Source organism: Aricia agestis, chromosome 4 (assembly GCF_905147365.1).
Source record: "Aricia agestis chromosome 4, ilAriAges1.1, whole genome shotgun sequence".
In the NCBI taxonomy this organism is placed as follows: Eukaryota; Metazoa; Arthropoda; class Insecta; order Lepidoptera; family Lycaenidae; genus Aricia; species Aricia agestis.
This window is the reverse complement of record NC_056409.1, coordinates 9,065,984-9,088,207: the sequence shown is the minus strand read 5'-3', so window position 1 is coordinate 9,088,207 and position 22,224 is coordinate 9,065,984. Positions and strand designations below refer to the sequence as shown.

The 22,224-nt window shown below is 33.7% G+C and overlaps 1 protein-coding gene across 4 annotated transcripts in view; it reads left to right on the top strand.

The window, feature by feature from the left end:
* LOC121726573 overlaps positions 1-22,224 on the top strand; it is a 92,358-nt gene that overhangs the window by 54,972 nt on the left and 15,162 nt on the right. Inside the window, exons 1-3 of one of the 4 annotated variants that reach the window (XM_042113983.1) lie at positions 1,078-1,285; positions 10,092-10,223; positions 11,725-11,838. In XM_042113983.1, the coding sequence (XP_041969917.1) occupies positions 10,161-10,223; positions 11,725-11,838 (177 nt within the window). In that variant the 5' untranslated portion in view covers positions 1,078-1,285; positions 10,092-10,160. Of the gene's footprint in view, positions 1-1,077; positions 1,286-10,045; positions 10,224-11,724; positions 11,839-16,562; positions 16,675-22,224 lie in introns of those variants that run through there. The other 3 variants (XM_042113982.1, XM_042113981.1, XM_042113984.1) reach the window with 3 other exon arrangements.

Genomic DNA, 22,224 nt, shown 5'->3' with positions numbered 1-22,224 from the left:
AAATTCCCTGACTCCTCGTGAAATAGAAGAAAATTATTCATGCAATCTACTAAAGCTGCCCAGTCACGCGCTTCATAGATTTTGCAGGATAATACTTTTCCGCTTTCAACAGACGAGATGATATTGGAAATCAAATATTCTCTATGGGATAAATTAAAACTCTATTCTAAGATATATACAAAATAGGTGCGTCAAAGAGAAATATACGCATAATTTCATATAGACGACCTCTGTGGCTCAGTGGTGAGCGCGTCGGTAGCTCAAGCCGGATTCGAATCCCGCCGACGGAACAAAAAGTTTTCAATGTTCCCGGGTCTGGATGTGTATTAAAATGTATATGATATAATAAAAATCTTAAATTTATTTATAGTATAAAAGTATTAAATATATTTCCGTTGTCTGGTACCCATAACACAAGTCCATCAGGACTTAGCACGGGGCCAGACTGACGTGGTGTGAAGCGTCCATAAATATTATTATATTATTATTATTATATATTTCATCCTTTTCGGGAAAGTCGGTTAAAAAGTAAAGATAAACTTAAACTCAAAATGGCTGGAAACCCGAAACTCATCTTGCCTATCTATAATAAATATAATATTATGTTTATAAAATATGAGGTCGGACATGTAGTTGGAATAAATTTCTGGGTTATAAGCTATTATTAAAATGATTATACTTAAAGGTACTTTAATGAGTTTAACTACATCGTAATCTCTCGCTATTAGCTAGTAGAACTCTACCTTTTGCTCTGCAGTGTTGACTTTTGAAAATTTGGTTTTAATAATGAGTAGACATTTAAATATTCGCAGTATGTAAGACTTATAAGTTATTGTAAGATGCATTGTGTTACAAAAATAATAGTCCAATAAACTTGCCCCAGTAGTTATGAAGTAAACGACCGTGATTCTATGTTAGGCTGGCGTTGATACACATACAATAATATTAAAACATATTCGCATTCGCGAAATGAAATAATTCGCGGTGCGATACAACTTTTTGTTTTCCTCTCCGAGATGGGATGAATCACGCAGTCTCTAGTCGCCATCGTCGCGAGGCGGCGGTATCGATGGTTTAAATTTCGAACTTTTGTCGTTTTTTTTTATATTGCCCCGAAATGGCATAAATGTTTTCGTTCGCCAATTTAAACTGAAATTCGAGTTTTTAAATTAAATCTCGCTAAACATTGCGGATGGTACTCGTCGGTGATTTGTGTTGTGGAGTGATGATTTATTAAAATTCCTGTTTTTTATGCATTACTAGTGTAATCGAGATTTTGGTGCATGTGAGTCATATTGTGTTGCCAGTATAAATCAATAAAGCTTCGCTGTGTATTTGGCATTGAACTGTGCAGATGGAATAAACGTTAGGGATCCGCAATCAAATTAGTATTTAATATTTAAATTGTCGACCGTTTGGCCGTACAATTCGCTTTCCCCTCCTAATTGTGATGATTCGATTTAGGTAACGTAGACTGAGTCGTCTTCAATTGAGTCGTAGGTCAAGTGTAGGGTATAAATCTTTAGTCTGGTTTATGATTAACCACGAAGCTCGTGAATCATTTTGAAATGCGTCTATTTATTAGACTGGTATAAATCAAGCAGTTTCAAACAAATCGCAATTTCAATGGGTATTGCTAGCAGTTCTGCTTAGTAAAAAATCGTAATGCATCTCACATCACGCATACTTCATCCATAAATAACATTTTTATAGCCGCATCTGACACGTTTGATTGCTCCAATAATTTGATGGTTCGAAAACCATAGGTTTCAGGGTTGCAAAATTACTAACCAATAAAATCCTTCTTAAAAATTTTACATTTCATTAGGCTTTTTGAAGGATGCCATATTAACATCAATATTTTCCCATAAACTCCTAACTAAGTATTGTGATCATAACAGAAAATGTATGAAGATTTCGAGGACCTCTATGTAAATTTATAGTTATTTTTCAATTTAAAACATTTAAAGTATGAGATCTTTCTTAATACATACTTGATTTATGCGTCAGTGATTCAAACCCGCCCAGACCGCATTTCATATACTGATAAAGAATATTCAAGCAATGAGGTCCAAGGTAAAAAGTATCCTATGTTCCGGGACTCGAAAGTATCTCCCTATCAAATTTTAGCAAAATCGGTTCAGCGGTTTGGGCGTGAAGACGTTACAGACAGACAGACAGACACACTGTCGCATTTATAATATGGATGGATTGTCTTGACAAAACAAGTTCCAGTGCTCACCGCTGTTAACGCTTAACATAATATTAATTTGTGTCAATAGGTTGTGAACGTAATATTCGACAGCTATAAAAATGAAAACGACTGGGATCATCGTGACGAATTTATTGTTAGATAACATAGACATAATTTTGATACGGTGACATAAGCACATCGTTATATAAATGGCAGAATATTAGATGATGTTCATATTATGCTAAAATAAATGGTTAAAACAGAAATCACCTTATTGCTCTATTTACCATGTAGAGCGTATTAGCACATAAGGTGCCACCTATGTATTTATATTATTAATCTGGAAAGTGTCAATTGTCAACCCTAGCCAGAGTGTGAAAAGGCCACTTAGGTCACCGACAGCCGACAGACCAAAGCAGTCCTTTGGAAAGTAATGTACGTTTCAATTGAAAGAAATCTGTTGGACTTACGAAACTAATGCTTACACTGCTTACTGAATACAGTAACTGGAATAAAGTACGATTTTAAAGGTCTTTTTTTTTAAGAAAGCTCTTCGTTTGAAGATTCTTCATAAGTTTCAGAAGTTTTACTTATTAATTATTATAGTTACTATGGACTATGGTGATTGTATAAGTTCCAAAACATATTTTTAGCATTACAATGTTATGGGTTACAATAAACTATATTCTGTTATGGTTAAATATTCAGAACTCAATAGAGGCAACCCTGGATTTTTGAGCTCAATTAAAATCGGTGTCGAACGATTGGCATAAAACAAAAGACACGTGCTTAAGTTTTTTTTTAATTATCATACATGAGATGGCAATCAGCGAGGGCTGCCTGAGGGTACATAGTTATATGGGTATTGCCTAAATTGTTATCTGAAGTCTGAACATATTTCTTAATAAATACAAGATGTTAGTGTAAACACCAACATCTTGTAAATTGCCAATCCGGGCATACGTATATGGGTATGAAGACGGTATTTTTTTTTGAGTTCCCAGCATTGTTCTCATAGAAAAAGTTGTTCATTTTGACGGGCTCATTTGGTTTCAATGATGACGGTGTTTACACTAACACACTGTATTATTACATCGTAATTTCGGAAAAAAACTTTTCAAAGGAACATCCTGAAACGTGATATTTTACCTAACCTTGCTTATTGTTTTTGCTCTATCGCTCTATGGTCTATCTTATTTGCTCTATACTTTTTGATTAAATTAACCAAGAGAAAAGGACGATAGCCAGTCGCCCTTGGACCCTCGCATACATTAATCAGTTACCTAGGTTTCATGTCTAACTCCTTTGGTATTGCGAGCTACTCTGTCTTTAAAATCACCGTCCCTTTTAAGTTAGGTCTCCCGATACCTCACTTGCTCGGCGAATAACATATTATTACCTAAGCGATGTTTTATAAGGTCGGCTGACTGGAATATTCATGCTCAGGCACAAATGAGCCGGCAAATAGTGCCGAAGCAGATCTTTTAACTCCCATGTTCGTTTAATGATAATATCAATATTTTTAAACTAAAGCTTATTAAACAACGTGCGATATTCACCAAGTAATTCACAACTTTTATTTTTAGAATTTATTCAATTAATGTCTACGAATATGGTCATGACAATCATGACCATATTCGTAGTTATTCAGAGTTATTTTACCTGGCATTTTAAAAAGTGATCCTTATGTCGTTGGCATAAATCCCCCTGTGAGAGCAAAATATAGTATGTATCTTAACGGAGTGTAGACTGTGGTTCTGTGAATCCGAAATGAGTATCGGCAGTCAATCACACGGGACCGGTTGGACCAGTCTCCACCGTAAAGTGGTCGTGTTATATCATTGTACACTATAATGGGGGCAGAAATATGGTCTGGTCAAAATAAGGCTATACTTTGTCGTGTAGTCTCACCATTTTGTCTAGACAGCTGTTGGTTGTAGTTTTGTTTATGGCTGTTTATTTACATCTAATTTAGTCCAATCCAGCGCTTTTTGCAAAATTGCATTCCAGTACCCGTTTACATTATTCCAATAGTAATCCAGCACTCAAACTCAAACTCAAAATTTTTTATTCAGAATAAATTTTTTCAAATATTCTCTGAACGTCGGGGCTACACAGATGCCTACCACTGGATTGGATCATTGAATTGGAAAAATGTAAGCCGGACATTACACAAAAAACCTACATAATGTTTTAGCGCATGGTCATCCAAGCCATGGATAATAGCCAATATACATGGGAGAGCTATGCTTCGGCACGAATGGGCCGGCTCGACCGCAGAAATACCACGTTCTCACAGAAAACCGGCGTTGCGCTGTGTTTCGCCGAGTGAGTGAGTTTACCAGAGGCCCAATTCCCTTCCCTACCTTCCCCTATTACCCCTATTCCCTCTTAAAAGGCCGGCAACGCACCTGCAGCTCTTCTGATGCTGCGAGTGTTCATGGGTGACGAAAGTTGCTTTCCATAAGGTGATTTTGCTCGTTTGCTCGTTTGCCCCCTTATTTCATAAAAAAAGCTATAATCTCTTCAACTTCACGGCCGTAGAATGGAACACGATAATTCAAAATCTAAAAAATAATTGGCTACATGAAAAATTTGGAATATGGTTGACGCGGGCCCCTAGACGAGCAATTTTAATGCGCCCGATTATTGACCGTCTAGGGTTGATATTGACCATCGCGCGCCTTCAATCTAATTAAAACTGCTGAATCGATTTTAATCATTTTTTCAGTGGCTATATTATATTGTATACCAGTGCGAAGCCGGGGCGGGTAGCTAGTTATCAAATAAACTGTTCAATAAAATTGAAGCGTGATATTTTACAATACAATCGATCGTCTAGGGGCCGGCTTAGACAGTCGGTCAGGAGTGTGAAATAGCACTTTACAAGATGGCATTTCAGCCGAATTATCTCTGAAAGTTTATAAAACGAGGATCCTTGTCCTTTTACATTCATTATATTCGGCTACTGAGTACTACTCAAGGGAGTACTGATTATAATACTTATTCAAGGATGATAGAAATTGTTAAGTACCAATTCTAGTATCCTTGAATATTATAATTATGCTTGAAATCTAAATATAATTTCTTGTTATTAGCAATGTTACTTTAATAGATATAATGTTATATTTACTGTTTCCATTCACTATTCCATCTTTTTACCCGACTTCCAAAAAGGAGACGGTTGTCTATGTTAGGCTTTAGATATTTTTTTACACAATAAGTATACTGTTTTTATTTATAATAAGTACTTTGTAACATAGCAGTTTTTCTTATATAATATAGGTCTTTTGTAAGCTTTTCTTAATATTGTCGATATCAACCACATATCAACGCACTAGCAAGTCGCATGTCGTAATCCTTGCCAAATTTTATTTCGATGAAATGAATTTCCAAAATGTATTTGTCGTATTTTTTAATTTTCGTGTAAGGTTCTTTTCAAAATTTCTAATGATTGTGCATGCTTGATTGATAATAATATTAATTTACTCTGTAAATGTCTGTCTGTCCGTCTTTCTTACCGTAAAGCAAGAAATAAAATGCTTTTTCATTTTTTATGCAATTGGTTATGAACGTGAATGATAATCATGGCCTTACGTGTCAGATGTACAACAATATACCGTGTAGAAAGTAAAGATGATTCTTCAGATAGCGATGTTTTTAAAACTGACGGTAAAGGTGGTAACACACTAGTTACTAGTTAGTATTTTTGTATTGCAATAATTTAACTGTACGGTGACATTCACTCATAATTTGTCCGTTCAATAAAAAATCTCGACGTTTTTGTTTTTGTTCTTTTGTGGATGTTAAGATTTTTATGCAGTTGAAAACTGTTGGATACTTTTAATACTTAGAATTAATATTAACCTTCTCAATTTAATATTGATAATAGTCATAAAATATAGGAAAACCATTTGAAACTTGAGAGTTGAGAATAATCGTATAATATCGATTCAAACTTTTGGGTCCGAAGATGCGGATTTTGAAAGCACTTAAAAAGCTCTTAAGTTTTCATTCTACTTTCATATTTTTTCATTGTCATTGTTTATCTACATTTCCCAAATGCTCGTAATATATTGAAATATATGCAGAAAATAGAAATTATTGTAGAACTAACATGTTTAATTTATAAATTGGAATATTTTTTAAATTTCTACGAATGTTGATCTGTGAATAATTTGCAAGTCGCCCAGTGTGTTGATCGCGCGTTTCGCTCGTTGATCGTACTTTCCAAAAACCTCTCAGTGCAAAATGCGCTTTAACAAATTCTAGTGTGTCTTCCGCCTTTACGGACTACTGTGTGCGAATCAGTTTCATAGTATATTTGAACGTATTATAAGCGTCATGTTTTAGGTGATTTTCTTTGATTTTATTGAGTGTTGTGAAACAGGTTGTGAAGATAAATTGTGATGATTTTTTATTGATGTTCGTCGATAAACGTCCGCAGAATTAGACATGGCTCGTTCGTTAAAAAAATCCTGGCAGACTTTTTGGAGCTTTGCGTGTTTCTTTTCTGCGAAGTTATTTTGGGTAATTATAATTTTTATACTTTAGCGGGTAGTCAGGTAGTGCCACATTTATTAATTAAATTAGAGATAGAGATTAGAGACTACAGACTTAAGTTTATTTTCGGTCCCTCTTTTTATAATATTTTATTTGCCAATTTGTTTTTAATTTGTCTATTAATACGCCAGACATTTTCATATTTTGTTTAATCTGCTCACAATTTATTCGAGTTAATAAGATCTCGACAATACATCATGATAATCCAAAATTTCTAAATAACAATTTTATTTTCTGTAGAAAATAATAATCAAATCGAATTCTCTTTTTTTAGGGTTCCGTACCTAAAGGGTAAAAACGGGACCCTATTACTAAGACCTCGTTGTCTGTCCGTCTGTCCGTCTGTCTGTCACCAGGCTGTATCTCAAGAACCGCTGTAGCTAGATTTATGAAACTTTCAGAGATTATGTATATATCTGTTGCCGCCATAATAACAAATACTAAAAACAAAATAAAATTAATATTAATGGGGGCTCCCATACAACAAACGTAATTTTTTGACCTTTTTTGCTCGTTTTCAATAATGGCAACAGGTAGGCACTTCAAATTTTCATAAAGGCCTAAATTATATGTGTACTTTAATAATTAATAATACTTAATATTATAAAAATAAGGGAGGCTCCCATTCAAAAAACAAAATTTTTGGCCTATTTTTGTTCTATAACAGTACGGAACCCTTCGTGCGCGAGTCCGACTCGCACTTGGCCGATTATTTAACTTGCTCTGTATGTATGTAGTATGTACTTGTATGTAATTAATATTCGTGTTAATTATAACTTGATGAAGAGTATGATGGCAAAATCTTTACTACATTAAAGTTAATTAACCATTAAATCTCGCTGATGCGGCTGTTAGGTGTGTTCATACTGCCGCTGTTTCAGTTTTTATTTCCTACTGTGAACACACATTTTTGGAATTAAAGTATACATGTCGGAAGCTTGTTAACAGTTAACAAAAAGTTGAGTAAACACTCACAGTAAACTCTCAAATAGAAAGTTAATACAGATGCGAAGATCTCCGGCGTCCAGCGTCACGGTCGCGCGCCGTCAGCACTCAAGTTCCTGGCATAACTTTCGATAGTCTTACCGACATATTGAGATTGTTATGTAGCATATACCTACTATGTATACCATCTTCATCATTTACACACTATTTTGAAGCTTATTTTTAAAGTCGTCCTGAGCCCAGTGTATTTATCATAGCTTTGAAGTTACCTACTCTACATATTTAAGAACATTTTATGATTGATTATTTCATCTACACTGAGAAAATAGTAACAGTCAATCTGTGAATTTCGATACTTTTATAGTGTAGGATTTAATTAGATTAAGATAACGACGATAAGTTATTACTCTTTAGATTTTTATTTATATGTTCAAAAGATACTTCGTATTTCTGAAAATAGTTATTAATACTTAACATTAAAAAATATATATTTAAATCTGTACTCTTTTCTTCATTAAGTAGTTAATTTTATTCGTGTTGTTTACCAATAAAACCATTGTTATTCTCATATTCGTCTTAGTCATATTATATTATAGTTACCAGTTGGAGCTGATAACATAAAGGAAAACTGTATGAGACATTGCCTTGTTTTTAAGCGCGAATAACCGCAATCACATATTATTATTATATGGTCTTCTGTTCCATCATAATATTATGGCTTATTTGTAGAGCGAAATTACTTTTTTTTTAAATTATTTAAGTACTAAATCAATTAAATCTTTACATTTTCTGTACTCATATTTAAAAATTTGAAAGTGTATGTCTATTAGCTCGCTTGTACCTTTGCTTGAGTCTCGCCCAGAGTAAAACATAGTACATCTTTTTTCCATATCATCGTTGCGTAGGTACTATTTAGTATTTTGTGATCTCATAATAATAGAGAGTTAAATTAATATTAGATAGATAAATGTAGTAAACTAACAACGATATCGATTGTCGGTAGTAAATTACTAGTGTCCAGTACAATAATATTATGACGAATGTTTTCACAATACTAAGTTCTATTTGTGTATCAGTTATGGGCTAGTTCCCCCAGACACTGTGCTGGGTAATTCAGTGGTGTATATTACAAAAGGTCGCACCCAAGAGCAAACAAAATGCAGAATAATTAGTGACTCACCAATTAGTTTGAGTCATATTGCTGACTGAGAACATAAAGAATAGAGAGAGTCCGCAGATATATCATGGATAAATGGACATAGAGTTTTCTTTTAAGTTACAATTTATATTGACAGTATCAATACAAAACACGCATAGCCCCTTCTTTTAGTCCAACGGAGAGTTACAAACATACATACAGGTGAAGATAATAAAGCGTGTCAAAAATTTTTAGACTCCTAAACGATGTCCTAACATCGTTAGAAAAAAGCAATGAGTCAAAGATATCTTTATCTTTCACGCACAAATGCACTTGCTATTGATGGTAAGTAAATAAATAGATACTCATGGCCTAAATTTTTGTATTATTTCCATGTCTATTGTCTAATGTCTATCCTTTCGCCTGTCGCCTCTATACTCTATAGAACTCTACACTACAGTCTACAGCTCTATAGTCTATAACCCGTTCCCCGAGCACGGCCATACTCCACACCTACGTCTAACCTGGAATGTTTGTTTACGTATCTGTTACCTAAACTTATATCATCATCATCGATTCATCATTATCGACATTTGCCAATAATGATGATAAATTGATGATAAGCCAATTCGTCTAGCCATTCATAATATAGATTATTAGTGACAAAACCAGAATTTATATTATACTCTGTAATAATTCGTGTTGATCTAATTTAAGTACTTAAATAGAAAAAAAATTACGGAGTTATTGATTATATTGGTAGCACTATTATAGCACCCGTCTTTGTTTACAATTAGATCAAGATGAACTGAAACTTAGTAGCAATCGCATCGTTTATAAAGTGCATTAAAAATCAAAGAGTTCATAATTATTATAACTTTTATTAAATAATTATTATTAATAGCAGTGACTTGTTGATTATTCAGAACATTAGTGTTCGCTGTTCATTATCCTGTATGTTTGTAATATTTCCAGTTCGGGGAATTGATAGTTGTGACTCAGATTCACTGTCTAGTATAAATTTAGTAATTCGCTGTACACTGTGTGTAGTGGACCTCTATTTTAATAAGAAATAGAAAAAAAAATGCAATGTGTTTGGAAAGTGACTGCAAACAGTAGTACTTAACTAAAATTATATAAAGATTCCATCTGCACTTTCAGTTATATTAATTTAAACTATAACAAGTAATATTTTTTTAAATAAGCTGAAGGGAGAACTTGATGCCAAAATCTCATACTTATTCCTTGCAGTTAGTGATATAAATGTGATAAGTGATACCAAAGTGCTCAATAGTTGTAAGTGTAAGTGCCAGCTCCAGAATGTCGACACCATGGAACAGGAGGTTCAAGTTACTGAAAAGTGGAAGATTCTCTGCTCTCTTTGTAGGTACATTTTATATGTAAATTGAGAAATGTTACAATTTTACTGTATCTAAAATCATTTTATAATACATAAATATCTCAAATTATACTGACTCTTATGTTTCATCTGTTTAATGATGTTCGCCAGTAAAACACAGACGTATACTGTGTTTTAAATTATAATGACAACATTAATTTATTAAACTGTTACGTACGAATAGGTATAGGTACTTATATTTTTCTGTGCTTTAGCTTGCAATTAGTTATGATTACAAAAATATATTATTTTAAAAGATCTCCAAAAAATATGCATTGCTTTACCTTTAAAATATGGTTCGAGAGTTCTCGGTACTCAGTACATTTTCAAAATTATACGTTTACCTACTTTTAAAAATATAGTCCAGGTACCCGGTAAATTTTCAATTTTGGTCAGCTGGGACCGTAGCAAACATGAATTTACAATATTCCGACGAAATACGTGCTCGAATGTAGGATACGACAGCTTCAAAATTATTTACCATGCTTTGCAGCGTTTCTTGGTTAATAAACTTTTGATGAATATTTATATCGAATATGAGGTCTAATAAAATTCATAATTTGAGGTCAAATTAGTTTAATTAAAAATTAGATTCACATGAGGTCAAACACCTTTGTAAGTTTGTATGTCAAACTTGCTGCTAACTAACTGGTGGAAGCGATAACATTATCGCTTCCTTTTGACTTTGCTCCCCATTGTTACTGCGTTGCCAATCTGTTACTGGTGGCGAAATATTTGCTAAACGTAGTGCTGCCGGTATTATTTGGAACGTTGTAGTCATGCCTATAGGCCAGGGGTTCGCAAACTGTGCGCCGCGGCGCCCTGGTGCGCCGTGGAAAGGCAAGAGGGGCGCCGTAAGTCGATTCTTCATCATTATCTGAAACCACAAAATATATTATAAATTTAAATTATAATATTAATTATGTAAAGCAGGTAGATGATTAAATATTTGCTTATTACTATTTACCTGCTTAACCTAACTATATAATAATTAAAGGTATTTATTAATGTATCTTTTTCAAATAGCTAGGTAGAGTATAGGGCGCCGTGACAAAATATTTTACGTGTAACTGCGCCGCAGGATGAAAAATATTGGGAACACCTGCTAATAGGCTATAGTTATGGAGTATGGACTTAATTTCTGGGATGTAAATAGGTAACTTTCCGTCATCTGAATATCTTTAGGGTTTGTATGTGTTGAGTTCACTGTGAGAGTAGCAGCTGGAAGAGCAAGTTTTTTGTGATTTGTATGGGCAAGCGCCCCAAGGCCATGAGTTTTCCCCATACAAAAGATAAAAAAATAACTCTTTCAATGCTGCTACTTTCACACACCCACCATACACACCCTAAAGTATAATAATTATCACTTGGTTCTGTTTAACAGCCTGTACAATTTAAGCTCGTGTGAATCGATTTCTTTGATGCCACTAGTATATTAATCACATAATATTTTTTTAATATTATAATGATAATGTTTGTCTGTAGGCGGAGCTGGTGGCGGCTGTGAGGAGACGCGGGCGCGGCGACAGCGACGAGGAGGAGGACCTGGGCCTGCCGCAGAGCCCCCCCGCCTCCCCGCCCACCGACAAGGCTGATAAGGTGAGGATGTTACGATGTTGTCGAGGAATGAGTGGAAAAACCTTTGGGATTTTATGTTCTAAAAAGAACACTTGTATAGGGTGTAACAAAACTAAGTGACAATACTTTAGGGCGTGTATGGATATATAGAGTTCGCTGTGAAAGTAGCAGTGCTGAAAGAATAACTTTTTTACCTTTGTATGGGAAAACTTATGATGCTGGATCGCTTGCCCATACAAAAGTGAAAAAAATAGACCTATCAGCACTGCTACTTTCACAGATAACTCTGTACAAGGAACACGTACACTCTTACACACCCTAGAGTAATTACCACTTAGTTTTGTTACACTCTGTATAATATTATTAGGTTGTGCGTCCTCACTGTTACGAGCTACTAATAATTACTAGGCGATACAATTATTTGAAAATAAACATAGTTTGTGTTACTTTTAAAAGACTTAATTTTCATTGCCGGTCAGTCTCTACATTTTATAGACTCTACATTCGCTCGCACTTTACCGTGCAAGCGCCATCTATTAACGAGTCGGTGAAACTGCAAGCCATTAGTTTCATGTTATTAATATAGATGTCGCCGTGTTACGTGAAATTAAAAAACTGTCTCTAGACAGAAGGAATAATAAATATTATTGTAACATTTTTATCTAATCAATATGACGACCGCTGTGGCACAGTGGTGAGCGCGTTGGTAGCTCAAGCCGGGGGTCGCGGGTTCAAATCCCGCCGACGGAACAAAAAGTTTTCGAAGTTCCTGGGTCATGGATGTGAATTAAATATGTGTATGATATAATAAAAATCCTAAATATATTATGAATAGTATAAAAGTATTAAATATATTTCCGTTGTCTGGTACCCGTAACACAAGTCCTTCAGGTACTTACCACGGGGCCAGACTGACGTGGTGTGAAGCGTCCTATTAAAAAAAAATAATCTATTAGTGCTTGATGTCTGTACACGTAATACACTTTTACAAGATTAATCTAAATACAATTAGGAAGGTCAAAGTTAGATTAACAACGATCGCAATAATCCGCTCATATTATTGTAGAGTTCTTAGTTTTTCCCATTGAAATAACATATTAGTAGTTTGTTTACTCGTATAAATCGTATTTACCCTACATACTTTTGTTACTAAAATAGTTTCATTCATTTGGAGCATACAAGTTACAACTCAAAAAATTGTCTGTTGCTAAAATGTAGAGTTCTTAGCATGTAGATAAGTAGTAATATATGCACTAAAAGTCTCAATTAGGAGAAGTGAGAACTGTAAATACTTCGTTTTTGTTGCGTTGTTTGTGTCTCTTTAGGTGTTTTTATGTGTTGTTAAATGTAAAAGCGTGTTGTTAAATGTAACGCCTCCGTGGTCTAATGGTATAGAGAGCGGCTCTTGACTCGGAGGTCGTGGGTTCGATTCCCGCGTTGGAAACATGTTATTTCCAAGTTTGGTTAGGACAATGCAGGCTGATAACCTGATTGTCTGACAAGTAAGATGGGCATGTAAAAAGTCGGTCCTGCGCCTGATCTCTAGCCGGTCGTGTCGGTCTTCCGTCCCACTGGGTTATGAGAGTAAAAGGAATAGAGAGTGCTCTTGTGTACTGCGCACACACTTGGGCACTATAAAATTACTCCTGTGTAGCTGGCCTGGTTTCAATGAAACCGGGCACCGTCACTGATACCGGTGTGGGAGCTATTATTAATGTAATAGCTCTTGAACTTGAAGTGAACAGAGTGCAATTAAAAGTGTAGTGTTGCACACAAGCGCGTTACAGTAATTGCGAGAAAGTCTGGCGAGGTCATCACTATCGTAACACCTACGGTTTCTAACACAAATGCAATAAGTACATACTAATATATATATATAAAACCAAAGGTTGACTGACTGATTGACATAGTGATCTATCAACGCATGGATTTTGATAAATTCCAACCCCAAGGGGTTCAAATAGGGGATGAAAGTTTGTATATAATAATACTTCTTAACGTGAGATAATATAACGCGATGCTTTTTATCCCGGAAAAATGTACGTCTACTGGGCGATAAAGTAATTTTGGCGCAACGGAGTTGCATTGCATGCAAAATGCATTTTCGCAACATTTCCTTATTCCCTAATCTGGTAGTATGCTGATTTAGGTGGGCGATAGGTATGTATAATTGTTGTATGTTGGAATAGATCTCTCAAATGCTTCCATAAAAGGGAACATCTATGAGTCAGAAAGATGTGAAGAAACCGCGCACTAAGCAACAATGCAGGTTGATTTTTCTTCGACTATGTATATTAATTAAAATAAAATTACTTTAACAAAGAGTAAGAAAAACTTGCTATGTAAATGTGAACAATGTCCGGTGGTAAACCACAAATTTATAAGTGGAATAGCCATGCTTCGGCATGAATGGGCCGGCTCGACCGGAGAAATACCACGTTTTCACAGAAAACCGGCGTAAAACAGCGCTTGCGCTGTGTTTTGCCGAGTGAGTGAGTTTACCGGACGCCCAATTCCCTTCCGTATCCTCCCCTATTCCCTTCCCTTCCCATCCCTACCCTCCCCTTTTACCATATTCCCTCTTAAAAGGCCGGCAACGCCCCTGCAGCTCTTCTGATGCTGCGAGTGTCCATGGGCGACGGAAGTTGCTTCCCATCAGGTGACCCGTTTGCTCGTTTGCGTCTTTCATAAAAAAATAAACCTATGCCTAAAAGGTAGCCTTAAAGTTACAAAATAGAAAATTGTCGAGGTCGTTTAGTAGTCATTTTAAATTTTAATCGTACCATTAATAATAATCCAAGGATTTTTTATTAGGTACCTAGCGTATCCGTTATAAAGTTGATAAAATAATAATTTGCTGGCAAGTAATAGTTTTAGTTTGCATACGCCAAGGTAAGTAAACCGCAACAACATTAAATGTTAAATAAGGTTAAATCAAATATTCTAGTAAATATAGTAGGTACGCCTACGAGAATATTATGTAGGTATTACTTGTTTACATGTAAAATCGTTCAGATTAAATACGAAAATTTGTCTGTCTGTTACATCTTTACTTTAATTTGAGTCCCGGGAAAGGACATAGGATACTCTTTACCCCGGAAAAAAACTTTGACGCAACGGAGTTGCGAGCGTCATACTTGTTTAATAAATTTATATACATAAAACTTCACTTTGCAACACAATTATATTGTCATGTTTACAGAAAAATTCGTTTACTGTTTTAGCCTGAACTCTGAAAGCAATCCTGGAAGAAATATTGGTACCTAGTACCTACTTATAATACTAACATTTATATTATATTTCTACTAAGTAATAAATAAACTTTCTTCTGTATTTGTTTGTTTATATATCTTAAATTAAATTTAACAAGATTTCGCATTTAACCACGGAAATTAACTTCCTTCTCAAGATATCAACACACGAGAGTTCAATTCGAAGAAAGGAAACGGTTTCAACTTTTTGTTCAAAAATTAAAAGTATATGAAATATACTTACAAGAACAAAATACGAAAAAAGTATATGTAACAAAACTAAGTGATAAAAATTTAGGGTGTGTATGTGTCCCTTCATTGAAGTTCATTGTCACTTAGTTTTGTTACACCCTGTATAACAAACTAGATGATGCCCGAAACTCCGTTGCGCCAAAATTCGTTTTCTGAATTAAAAAGTATCCTATGTCCTTTCCCGCTTCAACTATCTCATCACGTCATACCAAATAACATTTTTTGCCGCGTGAAGAGGTAAAAGACAAACACTCTCGCATTTAAGAGGAGTCCACACCGCCCTTTTTTCCATACAAACGCTGTCCCCTGTTTCCTCCCTGGATAATGCTAGTAAAGTTATAATTTTTTTCCTGAACATCTACGGCCACTAATACAATGTCCCTATTTTTTCCTTTTTTTCATAATTTAATTATTAAATAAGATATCTATGAACGTTCAAAAACCCCAAAAAAATGGCCAGATTTTCCGCTGCATTCAAACGTCCAGAAAACAGATTTGGCTAGATTATACAAAAAAAGCAAAACATAGGAACACAGCTCAAGCCTTTCTATAATCTTTAATGAAAAAAGTACGTAAATCGGTTAAGTTTTAGAGAAGGAATCAGGGGACAACGAATCCAACGAAACAATCAACGATCCGTTGTCCCCTGATTCCTTTTCCAACACTTAACCGATTTAAGTAACTTTTTCATTAAAGATTAAAGAAAGGCTTGAGCTGTGTTCCTATGTTTTTTTTTTTTTGTAAAATCTAGCCAAATCTGTTTTCTGGATGTTTAAACACAGCGGAAAATCTGGCCATTTTATTTGGGTTTTTGAACGTTCATATCTTATTTAATAATTAAATTATTAAAAAAAAGAAAACATAGGCACATTAAATTCAGGAAAAAAATTATAACTCTACTAGCATTATCCAGGGAGGAAACAGGGGAAAACGTTTGTATGGAAAAAAGGGCGGTGTGGACTCCTCTTAATATTAATAAGTAAGGTAACCGACTTTACCAACTGATATAATATCTTCGGCTATGCCATAAATAAAATAATAAGATTTGTTGCTACCTCTGGTACAATCAGGAAGGCAAAACTCTAATGCACGTGACGTCATAGGTTAACAGGCGCATGATAAAGTGTAACAGTATGTAAATAAAGTTCGATTATGTAAATCTATTGCCATATTAGGTAGTAGTGTCGCAGCCAATTAGGGCTTCGCTATCTCCACTAGGCACTAGGCAGTCTACCCGCGACCTTTGTTTGTAGCGCACGCGCGCGGATTTTTTCCAAGTGATCGTTTAAAAACTATTAAAGTGTATAACCTATTGGGTTCGTGATGTGTTTAGTGAGAGGTTTAAAAAAATAACGTAAATATAAAAAATTGGTACTTAATAAAAATATTAGGTAATTTTGTTGTGGATAGTTTTGCACTATAATATTTTTTTGGCTTTCATTGATATAATTTTAGGAAAACGTAAACTGAAATAGGTACTACAATAAAATAATAATAAAATCGGCGATTGCTCTATTACAAAAATTTACAATATAACAGGTTAAATGAAACTAAATAACCCTTATTTACAGACGTAGGTTAAACATTTATTTTACCTGAGCATAAGTCAAGATCTTATTATGAATCCATGTTGTTGTTATTTTTGTTATCTATACATAAAAATATTTTCTATCACTACATTTGTTGTTGACCATCAAAATATATTTCTAGTAGAAATTCGTGTAAATATAAAATATATTTTAGTATTAATTAAATTGCTAAACGATGGAAAGTAGATCGAAAATTAATGAAAGCTAATTCTAACAGGAAACGTAAAAAGTAGCTGAGATAACATAAACATGTTAATTAAGCCAAATTAAAATTAGATAAAATTTCTAAAAATCGAAAATTTATATAGGTAGGTACTTTACATTTTAGTATTTTTGTCGAGTTTTCGCTGTAATATTATTTTATGAATGTTTTATGTGAAATAATCAAATAAAATGTTTTTCTTTGGTAGTCTCATATTATATTAACTAATTTTTCTGCTCAGTTTTCGTAGTGTGTAAATAATAAAAATAATTTGCGCTATAACTTTTAAGTAAGTATATCTTATATCCTACTAATATTATGTGCGATATAAGCGTTTGATGATTGATGAACTTTTCTTAAAAGATTCTTTGAAAGTAGACATTTCCTTAAAACTTCTCTCTAACTTCGAGCTATCTCGGAGGTATATATATATATATATATATATATAATTATTTATTACAGATAGCTGTCTGTGTATCTAGTGACTTTTAATATGTCTCGCCTTACCAAATCATAGCGTTACTTGCAAATACTTACTTTTATATATTTTGTCTTAAAATTGTTATTAAAATATAATAATTAGCTTATACTCGTCGTAACACTATACATAACGGATATAATGTCAGACCTGTTACGTTCTATCACATGTGAGCTATAGTGCGGGAGCCCCAGAACATTTTTTTATTACTATCAAGCTAATATTTTGTGAGTAGCTTCATTTTGATAAGATGAACAACATTTTTATCTGCGAAAAATCTTGAAAGTGGTATCTAACAGAAATAGAAAGGATTTCATAGTTTGATTTTATGGTCCTAAAATATGGATTATTCTATTTGTAGGACAATGTTACTCTTAAATTATGTAACTATTAACCTATCAATGTACAAAAAATCAACTAGTTAGGGTTCCGTTTTAGGGTCCAGTAGTCAACCAAAGTTTTGTTGATTACATAACCCTATAACGGAACCCTAACGAGCTGATTTTTTGTTTATTGATAGGTTATTAGTTATATAATTTAAGAGTAATATTTTCCTACAAATAAAACAGACCATATTTTAGGACCATCAATTCAAAGTATGAAATCCTTTCTATCTCTGTTAGCTACCACTTTCGAGATTTTTCGCAAATAAAAATGTTGTTCGTCTCATCAAAATGAAGTTACTCCTATAAAATTAGCTTGATAGTAATAAAAAAAAAATGTTCTAGGGCTCCCGTACTATAACGTTTTTTTTAAGTAAACTAAACTTTTTTTTAACGTAAACTGTAAAATTTCTAAACACCTTTTAATCGTCGACATTTCTACAAAGTAAACACGTTTGACACTCGTACAAGTCAAGACGTAAGTGGATGAAGTGGGTAATAATAATCCCCACACCGGTTTCGGTGACGGTGGCCGGTTTCATTGAAACCAGACCAGGTACGCAGGAGTTATTTTATAGTGCCCAAGTGTGTGCGCAGTACACAAGAGCACTCTCTATTCCTTTACTCTCATAACCCAGTGGGACGGAAGACCGACACGACCGGCGAGAGATCAGGCGCAGGACCGACTTTTTACATGCCCATCCGACGCATGGATCATCTTACTTGTCAGACAATCAGGTGATCAGCCTGCATTGTCCTAACCAAACTTGGAAATAACATGTTTCCAACGCGGGATTCGAACCCACGACCTCCGGAGTCGAGAGCGACGCTCTAACCACTAAACCACGGAGGCGTTAATGAAGTGGGTAACACAATTTTAAAACTGTCGTTTTTTTGTATAAATGGAGGCTTTAGGGTTGGGGGTTTGAAATCAAGAAAATGTGGATTCTATGTATAGCCAGATATATATGAGCTTTCTAGGTCATTAATCTTCTGATGAAGTAGGAAAGTTGCAAGGATTGTTCAAGTTAAATATGGAAAAAAAATAGTAATTGCTCTTATGTTGTAAAATGTTTGTTACCCACTTGTCATGACATGTCTTCAATTGTAAAAAAGATTCGCACGCACCGGCGTCTCACAAACGCGAAACCGCTCAGAACAAAGTGACAAAGAAAGTTAACGCTTACAGAGGCATTATTGCCACTATTAGCTTTTGTTGGAAATTGTGTGAAATTCAAGTCCAAGTTCTATATTATGAAGATCTAAATAAAATAGTTAAAATAAGTAGATCTATATAATAGTAGTCTTGAATTTTTCTGTAGTCTACGTCACTTTGATCACTTTATAAGCAAGCGGTGATCAAATTTTAGACAACAAACTTAATTGAACTACAATGTTAGAAATTCAAGCAAGTAAAAATACCTGTTCTAAAAAAATCTACGGTTATAAATAATTATCATGACTAATTGGAAAAAACTTAATAAGGAAATATGTCTTCAATACTCCCACGATAACATTATAAAACTGATAAAATTTACATATTATTAGTATGTAATAATCCTTTTATTTTCAACAAGATAACATGTGACTATCTTATAATTAAATATCACATACTACTTGGTACTACTAATATATATTCTGTGATACTCAATGATATTCTATGTTAGAAACTCATTGGTGATACTACATAAAAATAATCCGTAGGTAAGAGTATCTGATTTTCATTAAATATTTTTTTTTGATGTTGGCATAAGAATGGAACTCCTATTTCATTAGAATTTTTAGGTATAATGAAATAATTCGAAAATGTCGACTATTAATTTATTCAAACGAAATAATAATAAATTAAATTGATTTTGACGAAAGTGGGACTAGAATTTAAAGGATAAATGAGAAAGCATGCTCTTATTTTATTATTGACTATTATTACCAAAATTGTTACCTAGGTTAAAACACACATAGGTATGTGTATTTTAATCTATTAAATTACACTATTAGAAATGTTAATGGTTTCTAATGAAATTCTTTTCTTTTCCTCGTAACCTCAGCGTTATAATGATTGCGATTTCTTGTTACTTAACGATGACTCTTTGACACCAGTCCGATTTCTCTTTATTAAAATCACATTATTAACAATACAGTACAGTTTTACAACAATAATTGTAGTTTACATATAATATCTAGTTTGATTATAATATAAATGTTTGAAACGTAAATTATTATTTTACAAAATGTTAGGCTCCATAAAACGTGAATTTTAAAACTTTTCCTTATTTAAATGAATCAAATATTTAAGAGTAAACTGACATTGTCGACTAGAAGAGGAAGTAATTTTTCATAAGTGGAAATAATATCCAGAACTAAAATGTAATTAATTCAACGCTATTAGTCCTATCCGAGTCACATAAAATGATTACGAGTATAAAGTATCAGAGGTCACCGGATAATTTTACCGGAATGCGTTCGATAAATCGGATCGTGTAACCGATATCGCATCGTATCGGTATCGGAGAGTCTGCCCGCAGTCACCCGATACGCTGCGGCTTGGAAGCACTTGGAATACCGGCTGCTATTTTCGATTTGAAATCGGTTTATGACGTTCGTCTTAATGTTAATCCTTTTATACGTGTGCGTCACTTGAAGATAGGAGATAGCGCAAGTGGAAATTGATTAATATACTGCGCATAGGCTCTTAGATCTCCAGATTTTTAGTTTTTTTCAATACGATCTTCTAAAACATACGTTTACTTAGATCGCGGTTTGCCTAGATAGATTTAAACAAGCAATTCCTGTATATATATATATATATATATATATATATATATATATATATATATATATATATATATATATATATATATATATATATATATATATATATATATATATATATATATATATATATATATATATATATATATATATATATAATTGGAATCTCGGAATCGGCTCCAACGATTTTCATGAAATTTAGTATATAGGGGGTTTCGGGGGCGATAAATCGGTCAAACAGCTAGTGTTTTATTATATAAACTATTTACTAATACTCTCCTAACAGTTATTAAAATGTTCCGATGCTTTAATGTTGCCTTTAGCCAATGCTATAACATTTTAATCTTTTGTCGTTAGAAAACAAAAGCTTGCCAATATTTTATTGCTGCCGTGAAATTGGTTAATCGATTAATTCGTAGTTTTCGTGATCGAGAGGTCAGGGTCAATCTGTTGCGTCACTGTCAGTTGGATTTTGTCTATATTTGTTTGACTATGCCATTGTAACATTACATTCATAATAATTATTATTGTAACAAAACCTCTTCATGTTAAATTATGCCAAAATAAAATTGCTGGTTAACTGTCAATAAATATTAGATCTCATTCAAAATTTTGACATAAGCCCCATACATCATCTCAACGTTAATCATAATTGAATGTCTCTGACTTGGTCTCTGAGTACGGCGGTAAGTCAAGTTTTTGACTCTTTCATACTTTAAAGGCCCTAGCTGTGCAAACTCTACATATTAAAGTAAATAATATTATATTAAATCGGAAACTGTGAAACCCAGTCTTAAATAATATAACAGTAATAATAATGTTATTAATATGAATCACGTTTACTCTTATCTTTGTATGTTTCCAAATAATTGCGTTTCGAGATTTCCCACATTGCTTAATGTTATCAGTACCGTCTATCGTTCACTAGGCCTACAAATGCATACAATTTTATATTATTTCAAGTGTTATTTTATTGTACCATCAAGGAAATTAATTCCTAGGCAGACCAACGCCATTTGGCTGGATTATATCAATTTAGGGTCAATACAAACTGAATTGACCTTAAATGTTTATAATTTATATTGCGATCTGTCGGCTGGGTTCACGTAACGCTCGACCAAACTAGGTAGGTCCCTCATCTGCCTAGGAATCAACTTCTCTGATAGTACAACATGGGTAATATTTGTTTTTTTAACCACTTATAAAAGTTAAAAAAAAACTCCAAGAGAAAAGCAGGAAAACTGGGAAAATCATTTTATAGCAAAACATTTGCCGGGACAGCTAGTCTAGTAATAAAATATTTTCATATTATTGTCTTTTCCAGCTTATCAGACAATGACAACATGTTTGTAAGCGTACTGTGAAACTTTAGCTATGGGGAAAATATAATATGATGGAAGTAAATTACATAATTGAATAACGATTTAATTTTATAATTGAGGCTAATTCTAACCTCAACTATTCTTAATATCGGTAAACC